General features: G+C 38.7%; 1 protein-coding gene across 2 annotated transcripts; it reads right to left on the bottom strand.

Moving 5' to 3' along the window:
• Positions 1 to 4,836: 4,836 nt before the first annotated feature.
• LOC122868900 (ethanolamine-phosphate cytidylyltransferase-like) lies at positions 4,837 to 16,192 on the bottom strand. 2 transcript variants are annotated; one of them, XM_044181325.1, is made up of 13 exons: positions 15,655 to 16,192; positions 10,448 to 10,536; positions 9,447 to 9,608; positions 9,267 to 9,333; positions 9,075 to 9,159; positions 8,957 to 8,998; positions 8,236 to 8,368; positions 7,214 to 7,296; positions 7,048 to 7,125; positions 6,848 to 6,913; positions 6,689 to 6,754; positions 6,486 to 6,574; positions 4,837 to 6,298 (listed from the first exon to the last, which is right to left on the bottom strand). In XM_044181325.1, exons 1-13 carry the CDS (start codon positions 15,783 to 15,785, stop codon positions 6,184 to 6,186), a joined length of 1,206 nt encoding a protein of 401 aa, XP_044037260.1. In that variant the 5' UTR covers positions 15,786 to 16,192; the 3' UTR covers positions 4,837 to 6,183. The 2 variants fall into 2 exon arrangements, with proteins under 2 accessions (XP_044037260.1, XP_044037259.1); XM_044181324.1 differs by having other exon boundaries at positions 8,236 to 8,383; positions 15,655 to 16,004.
• Positions 16,193 to 18,444: the final 2,252 nt, after the last annotated feature.

Here is an 18,444-nt window from a genome sequence, read left to right as displayed (position 1 = left end):
TGAGGAAGAGGGTTACACTAGCGAATTGGTGGTTTGGCATAATCTGATTTGTGACTGGATCAGAATGGCAAATTGTAGTGGATTGTCGGAGGATGATGATATTGAGACGGAATGGACACAAATTGGGAGTAGTAGGAAAGGATGAGGAGGGAGGAAGGATAAAAGAGATGGCCAGTCGACATCTTCGGGAAAACGGGCATTAGAAGAAGAAGAAGGAGGAGGAGGAGGAGGAGGAGGAGGAGGAAGTGCGAGATGTCAGGAAAAAAGTTTATGATGGAGGAATTTATGGTCATTGTTAAATTTAAGGTTTGACAACAAGACTGAGGAAGGCAATTGTGGATATAGAAATGGCAAAAGTGTTGCGTGAGGGCAGTTTGTTGGTGAAATGCAAAAATGTGGAGCAGAGAAATAAAGTGATGAAACAGCAAACAGTATGTAAAAAAAGAAATAATGGAAAGAAGGATAGTTGGTGAGAGGAGAGGAGCTAGGGGAGTGATATCAGGAATCCCCATCAGAGAAAATTCAGAAGAACTAAGGAAAGTGATAAAAGGAGGAAAAATCACAGGAATAAGACGGCTGCAGGCCTTCAGGAATGGGGGAAAAAGTGGATAGTGAGTCAGTACTGCTACAGTTCAATGATGAGGTGCTTCCTGGAAAAGTGATGATAGGCTATTTGAGCTTTAATGTGAGAGAATATGTTCCTCCTCCAATAAGATGTTATAAATGTCAGCGATATGGACATACGGCCAATGTATGTAAAGGAAAACAAAGATGTGGAAGATGTGGAGAACATGTATATGGAGAATGTGGTAGCAGTGCTCAAGTTAAGTGCTGTAATTGCGGAGGAAACCACACAGCAGCGTATGGTGGTTGCACTGTCAGGAAGCAGGCAGTGGAGATTCAAAGGGTAAGATCAGAACGGAAATAAGACGGTGTAGTCCCTCATTCGTCCAGGAGTGTTCTATCGTAGAAAAGGTTTCAGTCGTAGTCATCTGGACACTGTTTTCAGAATCAAGACGTTTCGGCTCCCATCCGGAAGTCATTCTCAATTGTGAAAAAATTGGAGAGTAGCTTAAATTTCCAGTTCCCGTCCAATTTTTTCACAATTGAGAATGACTTCCGGATGGGAGCCGAAACGTCTTGATTCTGAAAACAGTGTCCAGATGACTACGACTGAAACCTTTTCTACGATCAGAACGGAAAGCAACACATGCAGAGGATGTGAAAGAAGAGAAGAGGGAGACAACCAAAGTCATCCTGAAACAAATGCAGGAACAGCACAGGTACATAAGGACAACACAGGAATATCAATGGACAGGTTAGTGCTGTTTTTAGCCTACGTCATCAACTGCTCAGAGCAAGTAAAAACCAGACAGAAAAAATCAAAGGCAGCGGCTAAATTCCTAAATATGAAAGATTTATCGTGGGAAAAGATACATGCTGATCTTAGTCATGGAGAAGGGACTTCAGAGACAGCTTCGCACATCATACCATAATGTTATTACTATTACAATGGAACGCCAGAAGTCTGGTAGCAAATGGACAGGAGTTTAAAGGTTACATTGATAAGTTAAATAGGAAACCAGATGTCATATGCATTCAGGAGACATGGCTCAAGCCAAATCTGGAGTTGTTCATTATTAATGGCTACACAAGCATACGCAAAGATCGATACAATGGAAATGGTGGAGGGTGTGCGATATTTATTAAAGAAGGTATAAAACATAGACAGTTAAGTACAGTACAAGAAATGGAAGTAGTAGCTGTTGAAATATAGTGCAAGAAAGAAAGTATGAGAATATTAAACTTCTATAACCCATGCAAAAAAACTAGAAAAGGTAAAACTAGAATACAATACCGGAACAGTGGAGAGGTAATATCATCTGGTGTGGAGACTTCAATGCGCACAGCACAGTATGGGGTGAACAAGAAGATTTAAATGGAGAAATCTTAGAGGAGCTAATGCACGAAAAGGAAGTAGTATGTTGATGATGGAGCCGGCACAAGGGTAAATTTGGTGAAGGGTACAGAGTCTGCAATAGATCTTACTTTGGTATCACAGTCGTTGGTCGGGGAAAATAGTTGGGAAGTAATTAAAGGAAGCACTATAGGGAGTGATCACTATCCTTTATTCACAAGTATTGGAGTAGAAAGGGAACATAAACAGGATGAGAGAGAAGGAAGATGGAAATTTGAAGAAGCAAATTGGAACAAATATAGAGTAATAACTGAAGGGAAATTAAAAGAGGTAAATATGAACCAGACAATTGATGACCTCAATGCAGAAATAAACTGTATTATACTAGGAGCATCAAAGGAGTCAATACCAAAAAGAAACAGTAGGAAAAGGAAAAAGATAGTTCCATGGTGGACACAAGAATGCACTTCTGCAATTAAAAAAATCGAAATAAGGCATTTAAAGTCTTGAAGAAAACACAACTTTCAGAATCTCATTGACTATAAAAGAAGGCAGGCAATAGTTAGGAGTACAGTAAAGAGAGTTAAAAGGGATTTTTGGAGGGATATTGTGACTCATGTGGAAGGACTACACCATTAGACCGAGTATGGGGGATGATTAAGAGGATGTCTGGAAATAGAAAAGAGTATGGATATCCTATAATGAAAGATGGGGGAAAGTAGTAATAGAAGGTAAGGATAAAGCAGAGTTATTAGAAAGGATGTTTGTTAAGGTACATAGTACTGACAATGTGAGTAATGAGGAAAAGAAACAGAGAGATAGAACAATAGAAAAAAATGTAGAAGCACTGCAGGATGATGAGGAAGACGGAAGTGCAATAAATATGTTTACTCTGAGAGAGCTAAATAGTGCATTAAGAAAGTCTGGGAAAACAACGCCAGTGAGAGACCAAATAAGTTACTGTATGCTAGGAAACCTAGAAGTAATAGAAGTAATAATATAATTAATATTGATATTATTAAGATTATATAATAAGGTATAGGAAGAAGTCAATGGAAAGAGTCAGTTATTGACCCCATATGTAAGCCAGGTAAGGATCCAGGCTTAGCAGAAAGCTATAGACCGATTGCTTTGACGTCACATGTAGGGAAAATTATCGATCTGATAAAGAATTATCAAAGCAGATTTAGAAAAGGAAGAAGTACAGTTGATCCAGTTCTGTATTTAGAAAATTAAATTAGGAAAGCTCAAAATAATAAAGAGTTTAGTAGCTGTATTTTTTTGATGTTGAGAGGGCGTATGACATGTTGCGGAAGGAAGGGTTAATGATGAAGCTACATCAAATGGGAATACGAGGGAGAATGTGTTGATGGGTTAAACACTTCTTAACAGCGAGGTGGATATCAGTAAGAGTAGGGAAAGAATACAGTACCAAGTATTTAGTGGATAATGGTACTCCTCAAGGGAGTATAATCAGTCCAGTTCCATTCTCAATTATGATAAATGAAGTGTTTAATTGTATAGAAGAAAAAGAAAAATTCCAGACCAGATTAATCATCAAGTTCAGAATAAAGGAGTTACTTCAATTGAACTCAGGGCACGTGGGGCACAGGGCAATATTTAGTTTTTTGGAAAAGACAGGACTTAGAAGAAGAATATAGGGAAGGCACAAGACCATTCTGATCCATACTCCATTTCAGAAGGTGGCGGTAATGCACCAAAAGCTGTTTGCCAACTGCCATAAAACATCAGAAGAAGATGAAGCCAGTTTGTTTGAGGGACAAAAAAGACTTTCTTTCTAAATTTTCTTTCTAATAATTACAGTTTCACTTAACAACTGTGCTGACGTCTAAAGATATTAGCAAACTTAGCACGTGCAGTTGAATCATTAAGATAATTACAAAAATGTAGCCTTTTCACTACATTTATGATAACTTTAGTTACTTTGCAGATTGAGATTACAAAATATAATCAAATAGTAAATGATAAGTATTATTTTAGATTAAACTACCCAGTAGTTAGTCAAAATTACCAGCTGCAACATTAAAGTGATGTAAGCATTAATGCATCAATAATTATAATCCAGTAATAATTATTATTCTCAAATGGGACATTCTTCATAATGACTATTACTTTTTGGTACTTTAAGTACATTTTGATATTAATACTTGTGTACTTCTACTTAAGTAGAATTTTGAATGCAGGACTTTTACTTGTAACCAGGTATTTGTACACTTTGGTATTGGAGTACTTCTTCCACTATTGCATTTACTCAACTACTGTATGATTTTGAGGTACTTGTACTTTAAATTGTATAATACTTTATACTTCTACTCCACTACTACTACTTTAGTTAAGTAAAAAATGGCAATACTTCTTCACCACTGCTTGAGCATGGGTTGCCAAAAAGTCATAATGACTAAATGACTTCTCCAAACGTCCCTTAAAGGATATTGTGTCACCTCCAAATTGGTGAAATTATTTTCTATGAATTACTCATGATTTGTTTAACCAACTGCACTGGCCAACATAAGCCTAATGTTCTTGGCCACTCAGAGTCATATAACTTCATGCTTCCAATTTAGGTCGCAATACATATTAACTTCTCCTCTAAAGCCTCTTTTTCTTTTTTTTAAACCCTACAGACCTTTGCTGGTTACCAATCTATTGCTAAAATAATCTACTCTTAATGGCCTGACATTTAACAAACTCTGTGTGACTCATTCATATGTTGCAAAATTCAGATCACTTTTTCTGATCAAAGGTAATTTCAGTGTCTAAAACATGACCTTAACCTTTCAGAATGTGACTCATGCCCAGCCTGCTTGTTTACCTCAATTACTGAAGAAATAAATTAGACATTACAATCCTTCTACACCCAGATATTTTCTGTTTTAGTGAAAAGATGACAAATAGCCTTTCAGATTAAAATGTTGTTATTATCAGCAATAGTATACTGTAGTTCAATCATTTTTTACAGTATTTGTTAACTCGAGGTTGTCAATAACATATAGATCATAGCCTACACTAAATACATTCCAACTTCACATACAGACATATTATTATGCTTTTTAAACAATATGAAAATCATCTATACAGTAGTTAATGGAGAGGAGGTGAGTAAAATATATATCTACAAAAAATATATTATTTAATCCCATTTGATACAGAGACAGAGGTTAAATTGTTCAGGGCTCAATGACAGTAAGAGGTCTATTTCATGATCAAGTCAACAACACTGAGCAACTCGTAGTCTGTCTAGTTATACTAAGACAACTAAAGGTTAAAAGCAGTCTGTTAAAACTCTTTAGTGTTCTCTTATATGATAAATCGAAGGTTGGTTTAAAAATAAAAATGCAATTGCACTCATAAAGGCCAGGTGTGCATGTCTTGACAGTGTGCATTTTTTGAGTTAAAAACCTGCTGAACCGATCAAACAGAACAGTTCTAATGATTTCTGAGCACTCAGTGCAGTCTGATAGGAGCAAGGTCTGATATGTACATGAGGTCCCATAAGAGTCCATCAAAGTTTCAACACCTTCTCACGTCCAAACAACCCAAGGTAGATGCAGAGGGATGATTTTTTCCCCTGATTCTCTAGAGGTTTTAGCATCCTCCAGAGGGCCTGTAATCACTTTATAATACATACAGTATATACAAGAATAGATCAGTTGTGGGGCCACGCCCATTGCTGGGCAGAAAGCAGCAACAACCCCACGGAAATGACTAATCAAATCTCTTCCTTGTTACAGTTCAAGGTAACTGGCCCTTCACATGTCTAAATCTCATGATATAATACTTAAAAAATAAAATAGATTTTTCTTGAAGGCAAAAAAATAATTAAAAATATCCAAACGCATAAAATAGACATTTGAAGACATAGCGATATCTTCCTTGCTCCAGCTTTTTTCCATTGTTCTGTCCATAACTCAATAGTTAGATGTCTGTATGTGTGATTGTTGACTGACATGAACATGTAGTTGCATATTATGCAGAATATATGAATACACAGAAGATACACACACACATACACACACACACACACACACACACACACACAGAATATACCTGATGATCCCACAGCAGACAATGCGGCCCTGGCTGTAAACGGACTGCTGTAAGGACTGCTGTTATTAGCCAGGATCGTGTGTGGAGGGTGTCATAACACGTATAAAAGGGTTGATTTTACTGTACATGAGTTTAGATTAATTGAGCTTGTTAGTGTTATGTTGACACTTAGTTGATGGTGCTTGTTTGGGGCCTTCCTACAGCACAGCCTGGGGTCTTTCTTTAGTCTTTTCTGCCTCTTGTCGCTTCATGGCCTGGATCACAGCAATCTCTTTGGCCTCTTTCTTCTGGTTCCTTGCTTCAAATAGCAACCTGAATCAAACAAAGAAAATTGGAAAAAAAGTTATCTAATATATTACTTACAGCAGTAAGCAAACTATGTCCCATTTATTATACCTTAGAAAAATGCCCAGTGGATATAATATACATTTGGCTATTTCTGCCCTAAAGCCTTTGTAGATTTGTCTTGGAGTTGACAAGAACTTTACCCTTTTTTTACCTGTTTTTTATGATCCTCTGCACAATGGCATCAGTAGTGAGGCTGTTCACACTGTCAACAGTATGCAGGATTCCTTTCCTCCTAGGCTCCTAGATATGAAGAAAACATTGCCAAATGAATGCAATTCATCATCTCTGCAGATTACAGTATTTCATGGAGGTGTTATTAAAAAAGCTCTTATGTGAGAGTGTTTAGCGTCTTACAGCATATGGGTCGGATCCATCCTTGTCAGGATATATTTCTGTCTTTCCATGGCATACAAGATCCACCTGTGGATAAAAAGATGCACTATTTTATTCATTTTTAATTGCAGAGAACATTATTATCTAGAGGTGAGAGATAATAGTATTGCCTGTACTTACCTTGAAATGGTCCAGCAAATCTTTTGTGACTGCAAAGGGTGCACCAATCACCACTTCTGACACATACTGTGAAAGAACACAGCACAACACAATCAGAAATCACAACACAATCAGAAATCTGTCACACAAAATGAATTGTAGATAAATAAGATATACATGCAATGCACTGTGTTGACGGTGAAAGAGCAAGAAGAACTCACTCGACAAGCCAGGACGCTGAGCGTTCTCTCGTGGACATTCATGATGGGGTAGTTTTTCCCTTTGTAACGATTCACCTCCTGAAAAATATGAACAAAGAAGAAATGTATAGTAAAATGCCCACACTCAGTGAGACACGCAGATGCTAAAGAGCACAAGGAGACTCACCTGATCAAAGTGCAACCCCACGATAATGTATGGCTTTTCTGAGAGCTTATGCACTGCTTCCAGGAAGTCCACATGGCCAATGTCTGACAGGAGACTAGTCAAGGGAGGCAGTGCATTTCAGAAAAGCTGACTATTATTCATTGGTGGAATGCAACTAAGTATATTTACTCAAATTTGAGGTACTTGTACTTTATTTGAGTATTTCCATTTTATGTAACTATACACTTCTACTCCACTACATCTCAGAGGCAAATATTGTACTCCACTACATTTGAGTTACTTTTTGGATTACAATTTTTCATACCCTTCCTGTACAGTGAAAACCATGTATCTCCAACTTTGGTGATTTGATGATGAATTTTTCTGATAAAGTGAAGGATGAAGTGTTCCTTTATGGGTTGAGAAAAATTCTCCTACCTCTTAAGATAAATAAACAATTTAAACCCCCCTTGGATTAGCTGGAAAATGCATCGTCACAAAGCTAAAAACAGGGCTGTTTTTCTCATGAAACGGTGACTTTTTAGAGATATGTGGTTCTCACAGGACAGAGACGCTACAAACATATGATGAGCTTATAGAATATGATGCATTGCTGTAGATTAAAACGTCCAACAGTATATAAAGTAGTTAAAATTAGCACAACCTTCAACACCTACAGCAGTAAAATGCAACATGCACATTAATGCAGCTGTAATATTAATCCAGAAACATCATATATAATAGTAAAACATTGACAGGGACCATTTTTTTGCACAATGAGTACTTTAACTTTTGATACTTTAAGTACATTTTACTGATAATACTTTCATACTTGTACTTAAGTAAAGGATCTGAATACTAGTTCCACCACTGCTATTATTTACACCATTCTCACAGTGATACTGCTGCTTTTATAAATGGCAGTTACAGAAACTTCTCAGTTTACCAAACTGTACATGCTTTTGGATTAAAAAGCAAAAAAAAAAGTTATTATGTTTTCAGAAATCCAGTAATTGTTTTTTTGTGAGGTTACAAAAGGATACGGAAGAGATCAAAGGCTCCTGCCACATAGATGATAGTGTCTCCGGGTTGAGGCTCCTGGCCTGAAGCAAACTGGATGATCTTCTGTGAAGTCTGCAGGAACTGAGACACCCCCGTCCAGGGACTGTGGCCCTTCTGACCATGTGAACCCCATAATCCAGAAACAGGCACAATGAGTACAAAGTGACAGTTTAGCAATAAGACAGATGCATTTCAGATACAGTATCATCACTCATGCATGTTGAGCACATGAGACCAGAACGCTGCATCATCGCCACCCAGTGGTGTGAGTGGTTATATCACCTTTGGTCAGTAAAGCTGTCCTACAAAGCCACATGTATTCAGCCCTCGCCAAATTCACAGCATTACTCATCCAGTCTTAAATGAGACCCTCTACTGCTTCCACACTATTTAAAACCGCAGCATGCTGACTCTGACTTACTTTCCCCATGCAGGAACAGAAGTGGCATTCACTGTTTACTGGCAAGGCCAGCAACTTGATTATAAAGTGGGTCCACAGTAAAGGCCTTTGCTTAATAATGGTTGACATCTGGCCCACATTGCAACTTTGACTACCTGAATGACAAAACAGTCAAGGAAGAGGATGCTAAATTTGATTTTAAACATGCACCAATTAATAGTTTGGTAGGAAGCTGAGGATTTGATTTTGACTAGGTGATGACCAAAGCATCAAAATAAACTGGAAATATGTTTGGTACCTACCTTTCCAAAGTTGTCTGTGTGCTGCTGATAGTCTGAACTATCCTAAAGAGAAGAGAGGTTTGAATTAGGGCTTGTACTGTGTACTGAGGGCATATAGAGAGAATAAGGCCATACGCACAATGTTGCTGTGGTGTGCTTTGGTCATCAGTAGCATCCTGCCAACCAGATCTGTGGTTGAAACTCCCTGGGTTCTCTTACACTCCCTGTAACAGCATAATACACAATGTAACAGCTTAAGAAACACACACACACACAACATCACATCCTGACTGTTGATATTATCTTCTGCATATTCCAAAAGGAAACTCACCTGTACCGCCCTGACTTCTTCACCTCTTCATATGTGTCTTTCCCATCCACTGTTAGTGTTATATCATCTGAAGCAACGGCATACATGACATACTGCTTATATCAACTAATATCCAAAATATGACTATTCATTTATTTGTGTGTCTAAATAAGGGCATGAGGTAGTGATATGATACTGTACCTCCGTGCACACAGAAGTCACAGTTGTACTTGTCGAGGGTCTCGAGGGTGGTGACGTAAGGCGCTCCTTCCACAACCTCGTCCACCCATTTTATGGCCCGCACCATCTTGTATCTTTCTTCCTGAGTGAATACTGGCGGACCTTTGTGCTTCGCAATCTCACCTTGAAAACAAAACACGTACACTCAAACGATACTGCTGGCACACATAAATAACTTAAACTGAGATGAATAGAACAGAGAGACAGAAATCTCCATTTGCATGACACTCTGATAAGCAGTTTTATCGTGACCGATTGCGACATCGCCTTCGTCATTGAGATATTTTATTATCTCTTCAGCTGAGGGAAAGGTTGCTGATATCTGTGCTGGCCATGACTATGACTTCATAAACCACCAGACTTCAGAGCTGCTTCTTTCCTCAGGCTGTGAATCCTTAAAACAGTTTTATTTCTATGACTTATTATTTATTCACCAATCTACTGTATATCATTTTTGTATATAACATTTGTTTTGTGAGTAGCATAAATGGAACTACAACTTAATCGTTAATAATTGTTTTACAACTCTGTGTTGTAAAATGATGACAAAATCTACCTTTTAACCTTGACTATGAAATTGTTCTGGGTTATCATTATGTCAGAATGCCCCGGCGTGCCATAGGAGGGTGAGAGGCACAGTCGCTGAGTTGCTGCGCTACCGTCACAGTAACCCCTCCAAAGTGTATGGGGCACAGCTGGTGCCTGGCTGGTAATGATGGGACTGAAGAAAATAAACAGAGGCTACAGGTGCCATGTGCTCCCCAGAACTAGCAGGTCCAGGCTGAATCATGTATGGTAAAGGAAGGAAGAACATCACAAGTGGGGATGAAAAAAGTCATGTATAGACGAGCTAGACCTAAAAAAAATCCTGGTAAAGCAGCCAAGAGAGAGTTTCCATTGAAGAAGTACTGTGAGAGATGTGGGAGTGACAATGTTTGACAGTCAATGGTTCTGAGCCTTACTGTCTGTGTGTACTCCAACGATAAGGTAATCTCCCATGGCCTTGGCCTGTCGCAGCTGGTTGGAGTGGCCATAATGGACCATGTCATAGCTGGGAGGAAAAAAGATAAGAAGAATGAATATAAATATTCACAAAAGTTACATTATCGTATTGAGGTACAGTAGCTGTAGGAAAGGATTGTTTTTAAAACTCAAACAAAGATTAAGGATCATGTGAATTTGATCATATCTTGAAATACAGTAATAAGGTTTGGCAGAAATTAAAACATGTCGCACAACTCTTCCCCAGCACACTGTGTTTTCTTCCTGATGATAGCAAGACACTCGAAAATGTCTGGTGAGTAAAACACAGTGCACTGGATTAGAGTTGTATGATGTGTTTTCATTTTGAAGCTCACACTGTTCTCAAAGATATAAGTGGTAGCTCCTGTCTAACACTCAGATGTCTGGGTGTTCGTGAACGCACCATTAAGGTGTTTTCGCAATCTGCAGTAACTTTGACAAAAAAGATGATTAAAACACTGTGAGATAAATGAAAAGCAACAACTACCTGGAACGTAGGAGATCAGTAGATTTTTTAGTTCATGGGCTAAAATGTGCTAAACTACCAGTACGATCCTTTAATATTCACGGTGTTTCTGATATTATTGACCCATCAATGTAATCCACACACTTCATGTGATCTGCTAGATATCTCATCAAAGTCTCAACATAAAAAAAGTGTGTTTACCCCTCCCTCTTCACTCGACCCCGGCTATGATACCATCTGTAGATAATTAGATTAGCACAGATTGGAGAATGAGATTTTAACATGGTAATCTAATATAGTAATAGAGAACAGATGGGCATTAGCCTTTTATCACTATTACTACTGCCAACAGCTGACATCAATCTGATAATTTTTCTTTCTGCTCTACTTTGAACATCATATTGACGTCTAATGTGCACAAAAAAGAGAAAACTGCTCTGACTGATGAAAGTGACTGCAGGTATCACTGACAATGTATTGCATTTATTAGGATCTGATCACAGAGTAACTGCTTATATTCATTTAGTGACAGTAGCTATATATATATATAACCATCGGCAATTCTGTGTCAGCAATTAACTAAGAAACGCAATAATGGCAACATAATGATGGCTTAAGTGAAAAAAACAAACATTAAATTTGCATCTGTGTCCTCTTTAGGATATATTACACGTCAGCACTCTCAGGAGTCAGGTGAAAAACAGCACTATAAATAGCATCCTCAAAAATCAATAAGAAAATAGATGAGCACTGCCAGGTATACAGTCACAACAGTAACAGAATCCCATGCTGTTTTCAGCCACAGGCTATGCTAATGGCAGACAGCATCTGCACCTTGTTGTGGTGTCACTATACACAGCTAACTGAAAACAGGCTGGACTGTTTTAATTTTAATACAAAAACAACTATTACTAGACTGCATGGCTTGTCTGTGTGATTCAGATATATCCACTACTTCAACAAAAACACTGATTGTTGAGGAAGCTCATCAGAAACCAAGAGATTTACAGGCGATAGTGCAGGGCCAGAAGAATGTAGTAAAGGGGGGAGCATTTGGAGGTAAATGAATAGTAAAGAAAACTCTGAGTTACATAAGACCAGGAGGCTGCTTTTGGGGTGTTATACTAGCTAGATGCCCCACATGTTACCGTATTCCTGTTGTATTTTTTAGCAGGGATGGATCATGACAGTATCACCGTGGGGATGATGAAATATTAATTAGTGTAGCCTGTTAGCAGACACCCAAACAGCATTTAAGCTTCTCAAGAGCAAAACCAGACAGACATCTGTGTACACAGTGAGACAATACAATGGGACACGTGGAGGAAAAAAACAGTTAAGATAAACACTGATGGCAACATGGAGCACAGAAATGGTAATCTTGACATTTTGGTGAGGTTTCAATTGAAGTGAATGCCAAACTGTTTGACTGGATTTATCCAAATTAAAATACCTGAAGATATAGTGCTCAGATAAGCCTGGAATGAATGGGAAACACACTGTTACTTCACCAAGGCTTGTTTGTAGTCTTGTATGAGACACTGCCTCAGCAGATACTCAGTGGAGGTGGACTTTACACTCTTCCTTGATGATACTTCTCTAACAACCAATCTTTAACCCTGTCACCTCTTTTCAGAGTGACGAATAAGAAAAGAAAGCTTCTTTGTGCAGAGAAGAAGGGGCAGGGTCGGAGACATTACAACAGATGAAGTGACTGTGCTCTTTCCTTGGAATTTTCCTCTCATGCTGCTGACACCGCTGGACGTCAGTAAGAGCGTGGTGGTGTCCAGTAGGGACTACGGGAAACAATGTGCTCAGTGATGGCATGGCTGCACGAGCTACAGCGGCCGCAGCAGGTGTGGGCCGGAGGGGTTAGAGGGGTTAATGACGTGAGGTCTGTTGACATTGGCTCTCTTTGCGTGCTCATCCCACCGGTTAATATTCTGGCATCCCAAATATTCTGCAACATTCCATCAAAGCACGGACAGGCAGCCACACCTAAATGGCAGGAATTCTACCAGAGAAAGCCACCATAATCCTGGCCTTCATACACAGAAATTCAAAACATTTATTTTGCCGCTGCACCATGGAGCCACCACCATGGACTCTGTCCACCAAGGATTGATGTTTCTCCCATAAGAGGCAGTTAGGCGTCTTAAAGGGTCAGTTCTCAGCTACAACCAATGATTATTTTCATTATCGATTAATCTACAGATTATTTTCACTATTAATAGATTAATAGTCAGAAAATAGTGAAAAAATGCCCATTATCATTTCAAATGTCTAATAATATAGTGAATATTAGGCATTTCTGCTTGAAAAATGCTTGAAACGATTAATTAAACGATTATCAAAATAGTTGGCGATTAATAATCTGTCAATCGATCGATCGATTCATCTTTGCAGCTCCAGACAGTTCGGCAAGATTTTGGAGATATCTAGGTTACTGTAAAACAATTCTGCTGCCAACTCAATACAAAAGGGGTGAAAAGAATTTTTGTTTTCAGCAATGTCCGTTTACTTTTGATAAACCAAAGACCTCACTGTCAAAAGTTTTCATTATTTTCCACCTTCAGCGGAAAATATTTCCTAATGAGTTCACACCGAGGAATGTGGACAATGTTTCTGCACAAACAAAATTCCATTCGTGTCCATTGTTTTCGGTGGCAACAAAAGTCTAAGCACCAGAGGTGTTAAAACCTCTCAAATAAAACCAAAACTTTCTGCATGGCTAGATACCAGTATGTCTAAACGGAATAACACTGTATGCCTTGTAAGTTGAGGTGAAATAGGCTAACCCTTTAAAAGTTACTATGTGATTGTTAGCTTGGTTTCAACAATTTTTCATGTAAAACTGATATTTTGACATTGGCCAGTTTGTTGGTTCTGTTAAGCAGGCAGCAGCAAAGAAGTATTCTGGATCTGATCCTGTACAGCCCAGCTTTACTATGGACTCGCCTTCAGATATTGGTTATTTAATATATGATATTAGACATTTAGCTGGAGGAGCAGAGTGAACAAAGCTCATTTTTGTTGTTGGCCTTTGTTGTACATGTTGTTGTTTTGCCAATTGATGTGAATACAAGTGCTAATTTTCCATGGTTAGCCCTTGCCCTTCCCACAGCTGATCCATCGCCTGTATGCATTAAAGACCGCGCCTGGCTCTACTCTAATATAATTGTTCTTTATTCCAATACGTCACGCTGAAAGAAGACACCCTGCTTGTAAGGGTGTCATTATGGCATCATGAAAGCAATCCCAAATCAGACTAAGATTGGCCTGGTTACTAAGCGGCCTGAGGTGCATAATGTGATCTTTGTGCTGTATGACTACGGGACACCTTAGCGGTGGCCGGATTGCCTAGAGGTATAGGTGTGTTATTGCAAGAAAAAGTTCAATGGAGAACACCACGGATGATTGTTTTTACACATTTATCATGGCAAATGACAGAGATGTAGTTATTGTTTTGAAGAACGCTCATATATTGCTTCATAAAAATGTAATTAAAATACATGTTTTACACCAATTAGTGATTAGTGTGATCAGTGTGGAATGATTTAATACTGTTTGATAGTATTCATTCATCCTCTTTTAATGATTGAAATACTAATCTCAGAATTCTGAGATAATTTTGGTCTAAAAAAAATCCTTATGAAATTGATATGGTCACACACATTTACCAGTGATTAAGACTAATTTGTGTGTGCCTCTTGAAGATCAGTATATACATTTAAACATCAACGTTATCACCAACTGAACATGTTTGCAGCAGTATGACATTCTTGGTTATGCTTCAATGTGTAGTCTTATGGATTATACAATTGTTTTTGCTTTTGGTTTAAAGCTGTAGTTTCATTCAGGTATATTAGTGAAGTGTGAGGAATGCATTTTTTCATTTTCTTTCATTAAATGATAACATTAAACATGATGTTAGTGACAAAGTTTAGATGATTAAATAGTGCAACATTTAGTGACCAAATCCAATGATTTCTGGCAGAACCTATGTGAAACTTTACACATTAATTCAACATTCAGCCTATGTCTTTCTTGATAATGGCATCTTAATTTGAATATGTTCCTCATTGTGTTAATTTTGTAAAACATACTAAGAGTCTTAATATAAAAAAGCATCACTGCTAATACTGTACAACTATTTTGTTGCCTCTAACTTTAATAAAGCCCCGCATTGAGTAAAGTGGGTACTTATAATACATCACAATATATACATTTGGCAGATACTTTTGTCCAAAGCACTTACAGTAATCTGTCATTGCCAGTATAAGCATCATCACAGAGTAATATAAATATTTATATTTAGGGCTGGTCATCGTTAGGACGAGTGACATGACAGCAACAAATAGCAATATAAATCTGTCCCGATGTTATTATGTAACAGTGTATCTAGTAAGAAGGAACATTGAGACTAACATGCCTCAGTACTAAAGTATTGTAATGTAATAAATCCTGAATTGAAGTGGTTATGTGTCTGGCCATTGAAACTGTCATGGAAGACTATAAAAAACAGGATATTCAGTTAAAGGTTTTGCGTATATCTCCGGAGAATTAAGAGCTGTAAGTTAACCTGCAGCAGGCCTGGTGGCTGACACATTCATTCAAACGATAAGGAACAATGTTGTAGCATCTTCATCACACAATCAATCATCCGGTTAAGTTACTCACCAGCCATCGCACCACACCCGGATTCTTCGCCTCCTCTTCTCGGGACTGCACGCTGCAGCGCCGGGGATCGTCCCTGCATCTGTCCCGGCTGCTGTGTTCACTTGGTGGTGGTGATGTCCGTTCTTGATCATCTTGAAGCTGAGTGAGTAATCTCTGAATAGCTACAGAGGGACTCCCTCCGAATGAGATGGTGAGCGGACCGTGTCGGTTGTTTGCCCCCTTTCGGTTCAGGACAGCCGGTCTCTGTGACAGCAGCAGAACCAGCACCAGCGACAGCAGCAGGAGTGCGGTGCACCAACGCCTCCTCTAGCGGCGACGCAGCGACGCACGACTCCCGTTACGTCAAGTCGGCCAAAGAAAGCAGATAAACCACGAAGGAAGAGCGCGCTGTTCATAAAACTAAATGCAACACGTCTTTGTGATCACTGAATTTATTTTGAAAAGTCCGAACAGGAAAATATGTGTTTACTATGGTTGACTTGACACAGGTTGAATCGTACGATGAAGCGCCGGTGTACGCAGCCGACATGTTGTTACATAACAGCGGCGTTATCCACTGTCATGTGACAATATGTGGATTGCCACAGAAACAGCAGGCTATCTGCCAAATGTCCTTGATGACGTGCAACTTCAATTTGCTGCAAGTTATCCCTGTAAAATAACAACCGCAATAAAGATAATATAAAGTGGCGTACATCCTATTTCATTTTATCTTTAAAATATTTAAACATGCGTAGCGAAATAAACAAAATAATTAGTATTGGAGATATTCTTCCCTTTTTGCTTCTGGGAAAAGAGTCCATAATAATGATATAATAATGATGATTATGATAACATAAAACAAAACATAAGTTATAGGTCAAAGAAACAGACTGTAACACATTTATGAACGCATGCAGAAGCATTGGCCAAAGTTACATTATACCTGGATCTAAATTTATTAATTTATCTTAGAATATAGGCTATCAAACAACTGCTAAAACATGATTGTAAAATTGTGGTGATTGCCGAGATCACAATCAGGAAGTAAATATATTTACACTGACTTGTTTTTTTTGTTTTTTTTTAGGTAGACCTCCATCTGGAACCAGTAATAATAATTATGATGTAAAATTTTTACTGTTTTTGTAAACACTCTTGTCAGAATGTTCCCTGTGTTCAGTTCACACAAAGATCATTTCGTTGTGTGTTGTATTGACTGTACTGTAATTGAAATGTGTGTATAATCGTCCAATACAACATCATTAACCATGCCAGTGTCAACAAAATCTTAACTCACAAAGAGTCACTGCATTGCTGTTGTCAGTTTACATTAGATCATTCTGTTGTTCCTAATGTTGCAGCATGTATAAGGCAGTGATGGAATGTAACTAAGTACATTTACTCAAGTACTGTACAATTTTGAGGTACTTGCACTTTAGAGGCAAATATTGTACTTTTTGCTTCGCTACATTTATTTATTATTTATACAAAATATAATCAACTAATAAATAAGTATATTTTCATTCCAATGCTTGTGTACATCTATTTAAGTAAGATTTAGAATGCAGGACTTTTACTTGTAACAGAGTATTTTATCACTGTGGTATATTTTTATACTTAAGTAAAATATCTGAGTACTTCTTGCACCACTGGTTTACGGTAAATAGAAATTTACTATTAACCCACCCTGGACTATAATAACAAAATAAGTCAAAAATAATCTGAGAGGGAGAATTACAGCACAGCTGTTGATAAAAGTTGGTTTGGGGGATATTTCAGACTTCAACAAGTGGGCTGACATTAATGACTTTTCTGTTTGATACAGTAAAGATGTGCTCTGTTGGGGAAATCCTGAGAATGTGGCGTCATCTTGTGGAAAAACCCTGTTAAATCACACAAAGTCTTTACACAGAAGTGCCAGCAGAGGGAAACCCAGACCCACATATGGCTAAGCTGGGGCAAGGTGAACTCCTCTCAAGCAGCAATATTTAATATCCTGGTATCTGTAGTCTGGTCTCTCCTTTTATCTGATAGGAATGCACATTGGCTTGTTCTTATTGCTGGGATAGCACTATGTGAAAAATCTGAGGATGAGTATTTGTGTTGCTCCCTCATATGCACCATCACAACTGCTTTAAGTGATTCAACGAAATGCGGATGTGAACAAGAAGAAACACACCTCTCGCCCAGTGTAGTATCTCATATAAACACGCATGTCCTCTGCCGTGGGGACATTTGTAGAGTGGAGCCCCATGCCACGCTTTGGGGGGACAGACGTGCTAAATGAACGGTCTTGCTGACGGGGATGGCAACATTAATTGTACAGCTGGGCTGTGGTCAGAGAACTGGGGCAGGCACCTGCTGCAGAAATGGGTGAAGATGAAGAATGCTGTCCTAGATTGCCCACCAGCTCACCTTAACCCAACCCGCCAAATTAATCAACTCTTCAGAGGCCATCAGGTCTGTCTGGGGCAGGCATCCAAGGAGGGCGAGGAGTCTGTTTTAAGGCACAGGTCACACAGACCTGTAGGAGCCTCCTCCATTTAAGAAAAGAACAATACCACGCTACAATGCTGCAGAAGCACTGGGGCTTAGACTTGCCCTGCAGGATGGAGTGTTAAGATGTAGATTGTCTTCAGCCATCTGTCTTTTTGTCTCTGCATGTTCTCTCATGAGATGTGTTTCGAATGTGCTGGGGTTGAAACGCTGCTGAGGAGGGTGATGTTTGATGAGGTGCGCTGAGACAGAGGGGGTTTAGGAGGCCCACAGGGAGCACAGATGACTAACTCACTCCTCATCCTAATCTAG

This window comes from Siniperca chuatsi, linkage group LG21 (genome assembly GCF_020085105.1).
Source record: "Siniperca chuatsi isolate FFG_IHB_CAS linkage group LG21, ASM2008510v1, whole genome shotgun sequence".
Classification (NCBI taxonomy): Eukaryota; Metazoa; Chordata; class Actinopteri; order Centrarchiformes; family Sinipercidae; genus Siniperca; species Siniperca chuatsi.
The sequence above is the reverse complement of the archived record's forward strand: the minus strand, read 5'-3'. Positions and strand labels throughout refer to the sequence as shown.

What these genes read in the sequence shown, in the direction of transcription:
- LOC122868900 (XM_044181324.1), bottom strand. Translation starts at nt 15,785, where the DNA reads ATGATCAAGAACGGACATCACCACCACCAAGTGAACACAGCAGCCGGG. An exon ending in CGGGTGTGGTGCGATGGCTG is followed by an intron (nt 10,537 to 15,654) that starts GTGAGTAACTTA and finishes TTTTCCTCCCAG; the next exon opens with CTATGACATGGTCCATTATG. An exon ending in TGGGGTTGCACTTTGATCAG is followed by an intron (nt 7,126 to 7,213) that starts GTGAGTCTCCTT and finishes CATATTTTTCAG; the next exon opens with GAGGTGAATCGTTACAAAGG.